Source organism: Solanum pennellii, chromosome 6 (genome assembly GCF_001406875.1).
Source record: "Solanum pennellii chromosome 6, SPENNV200".
Taxonomy (NCBI): domain Eukaryota; kingdom Viridiplantae; phylum Streptophyta; class Magnoliopsida; order Solanales; family Solanaceae; genus Solanum; species Solanum pennellii.
In genome coordinates this window covers 51,300,296-51,314,875 of record NC_028642.1, presented here as the reverse complement: position 1 = coordinate 51,314,875, position 14,580 = coordinate 51,300,296, and the positions used below count along the sequence as shown (strand labels likewise).

At 36.4% G+C, this 14,580-nt stretch overlaps 1 protein-coding gene and 1 non-coding gene across 4 annotated transcripts in view; both read right to left on the bottom strand.

Moving 5' to 3' along the window:
• Positions 1 to 12,286, bottom strand: part of LOC107023899 — a 29,072-nt gene extending 16,786 nt beyond the window's left edge. For 2 of the 3 annotated variants that reach the window (XM_015224738.2, XM_015224737.2), the window contains exons 1-7: positions 11,983 to 12,286; positions 9,187 to 9,308; positions 3,467 to 3,674; positions 1,415 to 1,958; positions 1,090 to 1,341; positions 811 to 1,002; positions 661 to 735 (exon numbers count right to left, since the gene is read on the bottom strand). In XM_015224738.2, coding sequence (XP_015080224.1) covers positions 661 to 735; positions 811 to 1,002; positions 1,090 to 1,341; positions 1,415 to 1,958; positions 3,467 to 3,674; positions 9,187 to 9,308; positions 11,983 to 12,143 — 1,554 coding nt within the window. In that variant the 5' untranslated portion in view covers positions 12,144 to 12,286. The remainder of the gene's footprint in view (positions 1 to 660; positions 736 to 810; positions 1,003 to 1,089; positions 1,342 to 1,414; positions 1,959 to 3,466; positions 3,675 to 9,186; positions 9,309 to 11,982) is intronic. The other variant, XM_015224739.2, reaches the window with a different exon arrangement.
• On the bottom strand, positions 8,176 to 8,391 carry LOC114077707. Its single transcript, XR_003579080.1, has one exon. It is a non-coding gene; the product is annotated as a small nucleolar RNA U3 (small nucleolar RNA).
• Positions 12,287 to 14,580: the final 2,294 nt, after the last annotated feature.

The window sequence follows — 14,580 nt, the reverse complement described above, 5'->3', positions numbered from 1 at the left end:
CAAAAATCTAGAAAGATTCATAATATTACAACATAGCATGCATCTAAGTAATTAGCTCATAACTAGCGAGATTGTTGTAAGTTACCCTTAAATAAATAGTTTTGGCCCATGGGCCGATCCGGCCCCGATCAAGCCTCAAGGGCCAAAGGCTTATATAGGTTGGGCTTACAAGCCCTAGTTTTAAATGGGCTTGAAAAATTGTATCCCAACCCTACCCCAATAACGGGTTGGGCTGGGCCGACCCCATGGTCTAAGCCCATTTTGACGACTCTATCCACTTTGTAGTCAGTAATTGGAAGTTGCCAACATATCCCTTAATGCAAAGGGATAAAATGTTACCAATTTAAAAAAAAATCAAATGACTATTTTTATCTGGTGTGAAATAAATTTTAAAGGATATAGAAGACGAATGCTATCTCGCTAAGGTACTTCATGCTTTTAATATGATATAGATTTAAGTCAGCATGACAGGGCATTATCTTCAGACTACATCGCAAAGATGGAAAACAGAAAGGTAAATCAAATAATAAGAGGTTTTTTCCCAAGGACTGATAAAGTTAAAACTCTAAACAACACCAGCTTTTGACCATTTCTGGTTGTAACCAAGGAAATAGTGAGAAGAAACTAAACATATTTTGTTAATATTATAAGACTACATACCAGGTGATCAGGCGCATCCAAAAAATCAAGACATTTTCTGAAGAAACTTGCACATCTAGACTTGTTTTCAGGAGACTGCAGATCAAAAGTTGCAGTATTAGCAACAACTAATCAGAGGAAATCGATAATTAAAATAGTAGAACTACATACCATTGAAAGTGAAAGTCTGTGAGCAATCCGGTACAATATCGTCCCCAGTGAAAGTAAGGGATCGCTTCTCCCTCTATTTATTAGAGATGGCACAGAGCAAGAACTATCATCAGTGTCATCGGCAGGTCGGTTTTGAGGTATGACAGATAGATCAAAGAGTTGGATAGCATCTTCTCCCGCACTTTTGTAAAGCTACACAAATAAAGGTAATGTCAATTAAAGATGCAAGGAACAATGCAACGACTAAAATACAGTGCATTATAAATAAGCCGCAAATACCCAATATGCACCAGGATCCTGCTTGCAGTTTTCCTCAAGGAATCTCAATACTGAAAGCCCATTTTGTTGTACAACACTTGGATGAAACGCAGGAGTACCATCCTCAGATATGCCCTTTAGGAGAAATATATCATCTGTTTTAAGGAGTTCATAGCCCTGAACAACACCATCTTGATGATAACATATAGCCAACTCAGGTACACTAGCCATGACATTATCAAGCCATGCCTCTAGCCATGTTAAAGGTGTGACCTGTCAAAATTCACGGATAGCAGTTACACATGTTGGCAAGGATATAAGATTGAGGAAGTTGGTTAAGGTTTACCTGTCGTGAAACATCCCACAAATGCAAGCTAACTGCAACATACTTTTCATTGCTGAAGATGAGTAAATCACTTCCTAGAAGCATACGGAAATTGTGAAACTGCCAAAATAGTACCCTTAGGAATCCATCATTACTAGGTCTTCTAAACTTTTCGGACTCATGCACCGAGTACCTCAACTTTTCTTTTACTTGTGAGACCTTCTTTCCAGCACCTTGATCCTTATTTTTCCTGTTCTTTTTTCCCCAAAAACAGTCGGCCTGTTTGAGCTCGTTATAAGTGCACTGCTGGTTAGATTGCTCTTCCTGAGTAGAAGTTCCACTTTGCTCATAGGAAGTGCTACCTTGTATTGGATGATCAAAAGATTCAGGTGAACTTTCTCTTGATTCACATTGCCACTCCTTCGGTGGTGTATGGGTCGGAGGACAATCACATGCCTCCATGCGAACTGAATGCATAGCGAAATTTAGAAACAAAGACTGATCTGCACATTTTGGTGGGTTATTGTTTCTTCTGATCAATTTCTCCCCCTCTTCAATATCAGGCCTGCATTTGGCATTGCAGTTAAATCTTTGGTACATTATATTCTTGTAAAACCACAAAAAGTTTCAACAACTAGAGGAAATAAGTTTCAAATTGTACATCAATATCAAGAGAAACTTTCACCCTCCATACAAAAGTTATTTAAACAATTCTTAAACAGAAGTCTTAGTCTATCCTAAACAAAAATTAACTTGCTAAGGACCTTACAAAATTCCTACAACTTTTAAAAGTTTCCTTCTCTTTTTTTTTGAAAAGGGTAACTTATCTTTTTCAAGTTTTTCTTATGAATACAAAAGCATTTTACTTGTGGCCTTCATCCATTGTTTATTTCACATAGCCTCATCTCTTCCCAATCTGTTTTCATCCATATTCTCGGATATTGCTCACTCCGATCCAATGAAGTGCATTAGTATTGTCTTTAAGAGTTGACACGAACTGTGTCTTTGTTGAAAGAACATGTAGACCATATATCAACTTGGTTTTAGAAGAATACTATAGTTGAATTAGAATGAGCAAATGTGGTACCCAGACGATGCTATGATTTAACAGTTAGCATTTAAGTACACATTAGTTGCGCAAGAATTAAAATGTACAGTCAACATGCAAATTGAAATGGAAGGAATACACACAATAAAAAAGATTAACCCAAACATCTAAAAACTAGAAAAAAGAATCCCAGTCATTTGAAACCTTTAATAAATTAACTATTTATGCAAACTCAAATAATTAATTAATGAATTACTTTCAACGCCACATCCTTATAAGTGTATAGGAGCGGAATGCTTGGTCCATAGGGCTCCCTTTTCCTCAGCTCAATGAGTTGCTGGGCCCCAAGATTCTTCTAGCAATGTGTGCATATATACTCTTTACTGTCCATGTAATTTAAAACCATGTCTCATAAAGCAAGATGCACAGGATTTATATAGGAGAAAACTAGATATTTCTATTGTCTAATATCAACATTAAATATTGAGATTAAGAATTCTTCCTCCGTTTCCCTTTAATTAGTCCCCTGTTGACTAGGCATGCCCCTAGAGAAATCATTTATCAAGAGTTCATTTTACTAAGTTACCCTTGTTAATAGTTATTAAAGCTGCAACTCCAATAAATTTGGGAAGTGTAAATACTTAATAATAAGGATAAATGTTGGAAGAAAACGATAAATCTCTCTTAATTTGCTAAAATGGACAAGTAAAAAGAAATCTATTCTTAGTTTTCAAACAAAAAAAATATCTAAGGGACCAGAAAAAGGGAACGGAGGGAGCATATTTCTAGGAATATTTCAAATGGGAAAATAGCAACTTATAGTACTTCTCATGATGATAATTCTAGCATGTCTAGTTACACTCCAAATATCACGAGAGTGAACCTCAAAAAGCAATATGTCAGAATACGTCTGGGATAGAGCCATAAAGGAAGAATTAATTCTCAAAACTTTGACTAACAGAGTGACAACTAGATTGAAATTCAGAAAGAGTCTTGCATTCCAGTACTGTAGAGCATTATATTACCCTGTATTTAAAACTAGTGTCTTGCCAACACGATGTACTGCAATTGATAATCGAGCCTTGGAGTATGGAATCTTAAAGATTTGCTTCAGAATATCAGTTGGGGCAATGACATCGATCTCCTCTCCGTACTCCACCAGACCTGATACAGCAAGAGCTTCACCTTTCCTTGCAAGATTTGAGGTGTTTGTGCCACTTTCCCACAATAGATCTGCAATGTCAAGCAGAATTTACTACCCTCTAACATAAAACAACGAAGACATGTTAAAACTTATATATAAACAATCAAATGATATTAGGAAAAAGAAAACCATAAGTTGTAAGATCAACATCCATTAGATACTCCATCCTGTAAAACCAGGAAACAAATGAAATTATAAAAAGATGCAAACTACTTGTGTAAAAAAAAAGTCAATGTGGCACATGTATCTGAGCATCAAAAACAAATGTGACTTTTTCCTGAGTGCAAGCAAAAAAAAAATGCTATTTAGCAGCTACACTTCAATACTTTGAACTACTTCCATCATCTGTACACAGACATATTTCCATAAGCTCCTGATTGAAGAAGGAGAGACAGGGATATCTTATTGGGGGAGTAAGAAAATTTTAAAAGTCCCAGAGATTTTGCGTATTGTAGGTGCATTAAGGCTACAGAGGTTAAGGGGGGCTATTGGAAAGATGAAGAGGGGAAGAGAGACCAGGCCAGACAAGATCCCAGTGAACTTTTGGAAGAACGCAGGCGAGGCTGGTATGAAGTGGTTGACTATGTTGTCAAATGTCAAATTTAGGACGGCTAAAATGCCAGTGGAATGGAGATGAAGTACAATGATTCCTTTGTACAAGAAAAAGGGTACTATTCAGAACTAAAACAACTATAGGCGTGTCAAGCAACTAAGCCACACTATGAAAGTCTTGGAGAGGGTGGTCGACATGAGGATGAGGAGGGGGGTGTCAATCTCCAAGAACCAATTTGGATTCATGTCGAGGCAATCGACTACAAAAGTCATCCATCTTGCGAGGAGATTGTTGGAGAAATATAATGACAATGGAGAGGCTTGAACATAGTGTTCATTGACCTTGAAAAGGCATATGATAAAGTGCCTAAGATGTTTACAGGGTGTACGGCATACTTTAGGGCTATTAAGAACATGTATGATGGAGCCAAGACCTGGGCTATGACAATGAAAGGTGACTCTGAACACTTATTGATGGTAATGGAGTTGCACCACCAGCCCTTAGCCCGTTCCTATTTGTCTAGTGATGGTGAATTGACACAACATATTCAGAGGGAGTACTGTGGTGTATGTTATATAGATAACACAGTATTGATTGAAGAGACGTGAGGTGGAGTAAATGATGGGTCGAAAGTTTGGGGAAAGGCCCATCTGAGCATGTCCTTATGCTGAGGATTGATGGCAATATGTTGTAAAATGCTATGTTGTTTGGACTCTTCAAAAATGTCAACGGGTGCGTGTCAGAATCTCCAAAAGTAGTGTCTTTATGGAGAATCCAACATGGGTGCAGCATCAAAGGTGAAGAGTTTGTTCAACTTAGGTTAAATGCCTAGGGGGGCTGACAATTCTTAAAACTCCCAATCATTCAAATTTCTTCTCAAGCTTGGACACCAAGTATTTCCCTCCCAGTTCTGTTTTGATTGGAAGCAATGGAGAAATCGTAGGGTAAGCTTCCTGCAGATTTGATTGGCCTAACCATACATCTTCCCAAAAAAGAATATAATTCCCATCACCCACCTGCAAAGATGAATTCATTGAGAATTCGGGCCGCATGTTCCTAATTTCCTTCCAGATACACAACCAAGAGGGAGTCTGCTGATGTTGGAGACCCATTGACAATCTTTGCCATAATTGGCTTGAATCATCACATTCCCAAGGCTCATTCCTTCTTGATCGTATCTCTGGTGCCATTTCAGGAGCATGCTTTTTGTTGTGCAGAGCCAGGTCTTTCACCTCTAACCCCAAAACAGATTTGGGAAGAATCAAGAAGATGCAAGATTTACAAATATGGTATTTGAGCTTACAAAAAAATCTCTGGCTAACTATACAAACTATCTAAGCCAGAACTAATGAGTTAGTAAAATCCTGAAGTTGTTCTGCATTAACAGTAGGATACAAGTTGGACCAACTAAACAAATTTGGAATGCACCTAGTCTTCAAAATGCCTAAGGCAGTTGATTATCCATTGAAACATCTGTTGTTCCTCTCTAACCAAATACACCAAAAAATACAACCAGGTATCATAATCAAATCTTCTTGATAGCTTTGTCAACTTTCCATAGGCTCCAACTCTCATATGCATCCGTAACTGTGAGGGGTGTGGTCCAACTGATGCCAGAGAGACAAAACAAATACTCCATAATTCTAAGGCCACATCACAATGAAGAAGAAGGTGTCTGGGGGTTTCAGCCTCTTTTTTGCACATATAGCATCTGTTTGGAACTGGATTTCTCTTTTCTTTATGTTGTTGGGTGAAATATATGGTCCTTGTTGTTTCCCTCCCATAGGAAAGAAAGCTTAAGTTTGTCGAGCTGCAGAAGGAGTTCTGATGGGGTAGCAATTACAGACATAAAATAAGTAGGGGTGTTATTGACAACACTGTTAATCATTGTTATTCTGACACCAAAAAAAAAAAAAGATAATATTGTTGCCAGGAAGCTAATCTCTTCTCCATTTTCTCAACATTCCCACTCCACATCTCAGTTAATTTATACCTAGCACCCAAAGGAAGTCCCAGATAAGTTGTTGCAAAACAACTCGTATTGCAACACATAATATCAGCCAGCTCATCCAACTCAAGAACCAAATTAACAGGATAAATGGAACTTTTAAACATGCCAATGTGAAACCAAGAGAGTGCCTCAAAGAACATCAAAGTAATGTTTAAGCGTTGGACCTGGGACCTCTTAGGACCACAGAAAATGAGAGTATCATCAGCCACTAAGAAGTGAGAAACAGAGGCGGCCTATGCATTAGTCCTACTGACAATACCGAAACCCTCCAGCCAGTTGAGTTATTTAGCCATGGCTATCATCCTTCTAAGACCCTCCATGGCTAGTATGTTAAGAAAGGGGGACAGAAGGCCCTCTTGTGGCAGAAAAAAAGACTTATTTTTTTATTTTGAACAGCATTATTATTACTTGAGTGTTACTCTTCTTTTCTTTTTTAAAACTGGTAAGGTTGTATTCTTCAGTATTAAGGGCATGATGGCCACCACCAAAAAGTGTCAATTACAAACTTCCTATTAAATCTACAATTTGATCTGTATCTACTATACACAACTGTTTACACCAAAAAAGTATTCCATTTGACCTTGTGTATGGAATTGGATCTATTGTTGAAACATCTACTGTTCCTTCCCTTCCAAACTGACCACCATATACATGACAGTATTAACCTCCGCCGTCTCTTCTGGCTCTGGGTACCTCCTCTCCTTACCCAGCTCTTCAACACGTTCTGGCATTGTCCAATTCAGATTTGGGATGCTAAGGAACAAGATTTGAGCAGTGTAATTACACTGCAAGAAGAGTTGGCTCTTGGTTTCCTTGTCAAGTTGCATAAGAAACACCAGCTGTCTACCCTTCTTCTGAAGTACTTCTTGTGTTAAACAAGCTCTCTTTATCACTAGCCAAGTGAAGCATTTCACTTTTGTAGGAATATCCCCCATCCAAAGATAGTTCCAGAGGTGTTTTGGTCTCCCTGCCATCACCTGGAGACCTCTTCTGTAAGCACTGTTGAAGGCCATCTTTGCTGAGCTTCCACAACATCCTGCATTGGCGTTGATGGTCACTCACCCTAGCATCCCTAATATCTCAACCACCCTTTCCACCTCCCAATCATTGAGAAGTCTTCTTAAAACTAGATCTCAGCCCTGTTCAGTCCAGCAATCCCAACATTGGCATCAGGATTTCCACAAATTTGAATGAGATCTGGAAAGATATCCCTAAGAGGGGATTGATCTATCGAAACATCCTTCCAAATTTTTGTTTTAGTGCCATTACCCACCTTGATATATAAATTTGTCTCCATTTGTGACCACTAGTTTCTAATTGATCTCCATGCACCCACACCATAAGGTTTTGTTGTGATCTCTGTACACCAAGGGCTTAACTCGCCATAATTAGCTATGATAAACTTTCCATTTATATTTTGTACAGAGCACTCTTTCCTTTGAAAGATTGGAACTGTTCACCACCTAGGACTTTTACCCACTCTAACAACCTACATGGCCAAACTCCAGCTATCTGCATGCAGATGCTACCTATAACCTACAAAACATATTAAATTGTTAAAACCACCTCCTCAAGTGCCAAGAAGGATTAAGCTTGACTTTCCACTTCTTTCACAAGTCTAAATAAGTTATTCCCCAGCTTTAAGTACTTCGGTTTCTGTGTGTCATGGTCATTGATCACCTCAATATATTAAGGATTTTACAAGCTTTTGCTCCATCAACACAAATACACAAAAACAACATAAAACTTGCTCTGAATCCCCAACTTTATCCTGATTGTAATATGCATCCTTCCCAAGTATTACCATTACCACCAAATATAAAAATGAGCTCCCTTATAGAATATATCATGTTTAGTTCTGTTTAAGCAAAGGGAACATGCTTAAATAGCTTTGGCATTTTGGTCCAAATCTGTTCGTATTTGGCTAAACACAGTACAAACCTCTCTTTTTTCAAAAAAGTTTGGAAGTCTGTCCACTCTCCAAGAGACCATCCCAGCCATGTAAGAGCAGGGTTGAGAACAATCCTTTATGGCTCCAAAACCCAACCAAGGGTCGATAAGGGCTGTTAATCACGCTCTAGTCACTTGGTCATGGTTCATCCACCAGACATGGTTTCCTATCTCCTTAACAAGGATACAGTGCTACAAGCCTATAGAACAGATCATGTTCAAGTAAGGATGTGAGAAGGTACTGGCCATTTTAGTGTGTTAAAAACAATGACTCTAAATAGTCATAGTTAATCCAGCAAGGCAAAAGCAAATCCTAAGGATAGCTTAAAATACACTCCAGCCACTGAAAATGGGTTAACAAAGCAATCAATCACCACCTTCTTTCTGGCTCTCTACCACTTAATAAGCAGCTCCTTTCCTTTCATAATAGAAAATCCTCTACTCAGAATGATGAGGTACTCCTCCAGTCATCTAGTCCATGTTACTTCTTTCTGGTCTTCATTTTCAAAATTATTTTTCTTGCTTCTCAAGCAACGCAACAATGTGTAAAGTCAAGGAGTTCAAGCTGCAGCACAAGAAAGGAAAGATGGGAGTACTGCAATTTAGCACGTATATTATTAGTTGAACATAATCTGGAGATCAAACGGATCCTGATTGATACCATATGCAGAGTGATGTAAATATTTTACTGAACTGTCCTCAGCATCCATGATTTTCTTTTCAAATACATATTTTTAATCACAGTATATGACGTTCTAAACCCCAAAACATCACCAAGCAAACGGTTCAAAAAGATAACATTTGAGTTACTGATTCTTAAACTTGCAACTTGTTGCAGAACTAGCACTTCTCTTCTGTTCGTGAAGTCCACAAAAGTTATGTGAAGCCGGGTCAAGTAATTTGATCAGTCCAACGAATGTAATTTAGTAACGGTGCGAAGCATATTGACAGTTAATAAAGCAGTACAAGTACAATACAAGCTAAAAAATGTAACATTTAAATAGATAACAGAACTAACAGTCATTACCTGCACTCGTCCTTGATTGGGTAGCCACTAATGGGAGTACCTTATCTGGAATACTCGAAAGCAGCGGCAAAGTGTTGAGATCAGTCTCAATGGGAATCATCCGATACCTCGGAGCTCTAACCCTAAAATTATTATCAAAAAAGAGCTGAATAGAACAATTCAAGATCATCCAAACACCCTCCCTCTGACAAAGAGAACACTTGGACTCAAAATTCAAATAACACCTCTATCACATGCACAAAAGACAAGTGTACTTCTACAAAGACTTGAAGTTTAAGATATCTAATCACTATCATTCACAACAATAGCAATATGTCTTAAGTTCAATATGAGAAAATTTCTTCAACATCGTGAGTCTCTCTAACAGAACTGATGGTACATAATAAATGCAATACAACAGACCCTGGTGCAACAATAGAGTTGCTCTTTTATAACTTGACGATCATGGGTTCAAGACGTTAGACCCGCCTTGTGCAGCAAACCCCTTTGCATAAATAAAATAGAGGGATGCGTAGAGCCGTAGACGATACACCCATACTAATCAGGGAACACTTCGAGTACGCTTAAGACTTTTTAAAGAAATATAACAATTTGACAACGCAAAGAGTTCTAACGTAAAAGGTCCCTTAAGTTAGAAGGTTACTCTATTCTCCTCCTAGGTATACAATGCAAAACATATAATCCTTCAAGTTTTGGTCCAGCTTTAACGGCCACAGTCTTCTAAGATTTATAAATGCGGACATATTTGGTAATGTGCAACGAAAAATTGGAAATAAGAGGGAGTGAAAGGTGGGTTTTTTGGAATCAAAGCTATATTTACCAAAAGTAATGGAGTAACAGCTCTTTATCATAAAAAAATTTATTCAACTTTTTCCTGGTCTTATTGACATTGCAAGTCAATAAAGTATTTTTTGTTCCTTAATCTATTTCATATTCTATGATCTTGACCAACATTTTACAAGGCAAAGGAGCAAGGTGTGCCATTTTACCTACCAAAGGACAAGATATGTTAGCTCTAAAACACTGCGCTACTCAATGAACTTATTATACGTATCAAAAGAAAAGATGTATATATCTTGAATAAATTGGGAGCAAACAATTCTCTGTCACTGAACCCTATTATACAACAAAACATATTAAATAAGTTATCGTCAATATTCAAAAGCGTTTTAAGAAAAAAAATCAGGCACATACATTATCATAGCAGACAATCCAAGGCATAAATTATGAAAGGAGTATTATTCAGGCGCATACGCAAGTATGGTACAAGATGACTACAGCATACATCTAGCAAATATCCCACCTATTTAGGTGCTAGCCAAATGATTAATCTGCCTCGTGATAGGTCACCGTACAGTCACGAGTTTTCCTTTTAAAACATTGATTACGGTATCTGTTTCTAGTCTTTTTTATGTATCGGTGGTAAATGCAAAGTGATCTTTGTTAAACATTACATAAGCTTTTAACGAAATTCTTCAGAGTTTGAATATGTTGGACCAAGTTTCTCCATCATCTTAATTCAAATAACTACATATATTTACTGTTTTAGGAGAAAGAGAGAATGTACCAACCCCCAATTTTAGAAGACCACATGTAATTAAAAGCCATGTACTTTCAAGGAAAAGTCTGTCAAGATTCTGTAAGACCATACCACAAGTGCCTCCATTTTGTAAACATATAAGACTGATATTAGTAGTTACCAGTTTCAAATATATATACATAAGAAGATATTAGTTCAGAGATAATAAGAAGGTAAAAAATAGAGCAATCCTTAGTGCCCGTTTGGACAACTTATAAAAAGTAACTTACAAGTTAAAAGTCATAAGTAGGGGATATCCTACTTATGGTTTTAGGCTTATTCTAGACATTCTGGGCCTAAAGTTCGAGTCCTTAAAAGCACTTTTTAACTTCTCCAAAACCAAAAAACAACTAGAAATAAGCTAACCCTTGTGCTTTACTCTCTCTGTTTCAATTCACCTTTTTTATACTATTTTAGAAGGTTTCCAAATTTTTACCATTCATTTCTTTAAAAACTCTTCACAAATTTTAACAATTCAAACTCACTAACTATCAAGTACTTCCTCTATCATACTAAGTTACTCAACTAATTGCATATCTATCTCCCACCAACACAGGACCGAGTAACCCTATCCGCTAAGGCTTAGAGTCACTTAATGTTTTTGTACTCCGGGGGGGAGTGAGGGGTATTCAAAAAGGGGAGACACGGGTTCTTTCTTTCCTTTTAGGAAAGGTCTTGGTTTGGTATGGCATTGAAGAAAACTTGATATGGTAATGCGGCTATATAGAACAGGCAGGTAGGGCTTTATGCGGCCTTTTTTACAAATAGTTTCAATCAAAATTCCATCAATTGTAGCTACTGATTGCCCTGATCATGTCTGATCACCAAAGTTGAAGTAACCCTTCAGATGCTCTCTACGCTCTGTTAGTATTTGAAACTGAAACCTCATAATTCTCAACCTACTTCCTGATCACTTTACCACACCCTAGATCGCCTGTCAAATGAATTTTTCAACTACAACTTAATCCTCAGTTCCTCATTAACATTTGAACCTGAGACCTCTCAATTCTTAAACCTACTTCATTGATCACTAGATACCAACAGCCTTGAGCGCCTATCAGACTAATTTTACTATTACTTAATCCCCCCAAACACCAGTGATTAATTGGTGTGGAATCAGATACCATGGCATAAAACAGATAGGGAGAGCACCACTTAAATGACATATCTCACCAAAATAAATACATTTTCCAGCTAAAACAGAAGGAAATGCGTACCTTTCGGCTGAGGGGACAAGTTCTGAAGTGTTGAAATCATGGAATGATTTATCGGTTGGAACAGGAATTGTACCACAAAGAAAACCGACTGGTTTAGGGCGTGCAATCTCGAGTCTTCCTACACACTGTAACTCTCGAGAGCTTGACGGTGGTTTCTCCATAGATAAAACTCCTCTCTCAGAAGCTAGGGCTTCTTCCACCTTCCAGGAAGAAAATTGGTTTTTGGTGTTTTTGCTTTGAGTTTATGTTCCAGAAGCTTCACATTGAAACTAGAAGAAATAGAATTAATTGCAATTGTGAAAAAATTTCTCTGTGGTTCTTATGAATAGAGTCAAATCTAACCCCTTCAGACATAAATAATAATTTGACTATTTTTAAATACTAAATTTTCAAAAATAGCAAATTTTAATTAGAGTTTGTTTGAATTAAGCTTAAATGTTGGTCAAATATATTTATTTTCAATTTTCAAATATTTGATAAAGTTTAAAATAAGTATAAAATGACTTGAAAAAAAGTTTAAAATTTATAATACACACCTATTTTCTATTTTTTTAACTTATAAGTTACTTAAGTTTAATTTTTAAAAAATTACTTTTAAGAAATATTTTTTTAAATTAAGCCAAACGAGTTCTTAGCCTAGTATACATACATACATATATATATATATATATATATATATACATTTTTATATATAGTTATACACACGCACAATTACTTATGTTGATTTTTATTGTTATTGTTTGTACATTTACGTAAGAGATTCATTACAAATAATACTCAACACCTTCATATTAAAACGGAAAAAGAATCATTAATTTCACTTTTTGATACCAAGTATATCTATTTTTTTCTATAAAAAGTCATATCTAACATAATTTAATATAATACTCTCTATTTCATTTTGTTCAAATAGAAATTTTATTAATACTTAATATGTATCCACACAAGACTGGTGGCTCGGAATACTACTAGTTCCAGACTTGCTAGCAACAGAGTTTTGCATTTTGAAATAAGGCATATATGGGTAGTATTTATTTCACAATCTATCCTTTCATCTTTTCAAGTTTTCATGCAAAAAGCTTTTATTGATGGTCCTATTATTTCCCAATATTTATGGTTAAAAAAGGGTGAATCCCATTAGGTCCACGCACTTCATATAGCTAAAAGGAGTAAACTGCATTGAAAATTTCTTTTTCGGTTAAGTTTTCTCCTAATAAATTCCTTTCGTTTTTTGTTTGGCAATTATCCTGCGAAGTGTGAATCCTATTAGAGGATTTATAGTTGGTAGAAAATAGGTTGCTAAAATAACTAGTTGCATATTCTAATATATGCTTTTGATAATTTATCCAACTGTCATCCTCTGTTTGTACGGATACGATTTTGTTCCTCCTTCTACGATTAAGAGTGATTGTGTGAAAAAACTTAGTATTAACATCCTCGTCATTAAACCAATTTATTCTAGACCTTATTTTTCAGTGTTCTTCCTCTTGCTTTACGATATTATTGTATTTCACTATAAGTTTTCCTTCCAGATTTACATGAAAGGAGCTGTTACAATAGTCATTAGATTTTTGAATGCCTTGCATGTGATTTAGGAGTTCCCTTTTTCTTTTCTTTTTTTTGGCAAAATAAGTCCCACAAGGTTCTCCTTTTCCATAACGTTATGTCAGATTCAAAGCATGATGTAACTTCTAGCAAGTTTTATTTTCTTTTCTATGATTGATCAACAATATTAATTAAATCGGGGTGGGAGGGTCCACATTGTTTCTAGCCTAAAAGGCTTAGGTCTAGCATTTTTCGCTTGTTCAATCAAAGAAATCATAATAAGGCAATAGTCAGAATGAGTTCTAGGCAAATGTTAAACCTGCACAGTAGAAAAGTATAATAACTATTCATTTAGTTTATCCATGTATAATAACTACTACCCTTGAACCATATATCAATTAGTTCACAAGTATTAATAGTTTCTTAGAAATCCCTTACTATAAAGGAATTGAGTTGGTTCTGTTAAAGAATGACAAAAGTCTCACATCGGTGATTATAGAGATGGGTGGACTCTTTATAAGACTTGGACAATCCTCCTCCGTTTGAGCTAACTTTTGGGGTGTGAGTTAGGCCTAAGACCTAATTTTAGAGGTTCCCACCTTTTTTTTCCTGATTTCGACAATAGCTCATTAAAATCACTACCTATGAGCCAACCACCATTAAAGTTACTTTTTATGCTTATCATATTCTCCCATAAAACTTTACGCATACATCTATGATTGTCTGCATTAACAACACCAAATAGCCAACGAAAATTCATATTATGTATCTTTATGATTGCATGCACCTTTTGAGTCATAGCAGTTATTTCATCCAGTTTTAATGTAGCATCCTCCAAGAGATTGTGATAACCGGAACTTCTATCATTCTTGTAAAAGAAAGTCCTCTAATAGAGGTTGGTGATTATGTATTTTAATTTGAAGGAGAGCAAGAAAAAGTGGCTTATGCCAGTCTAGGAGTGATCAGAAGTTTCTCCTAAAATCCACTCCATTTGCTCCCCAACAATTCCATATTGTTATATTCATAGATCCGTTCATGTTGCGTCGTACAATC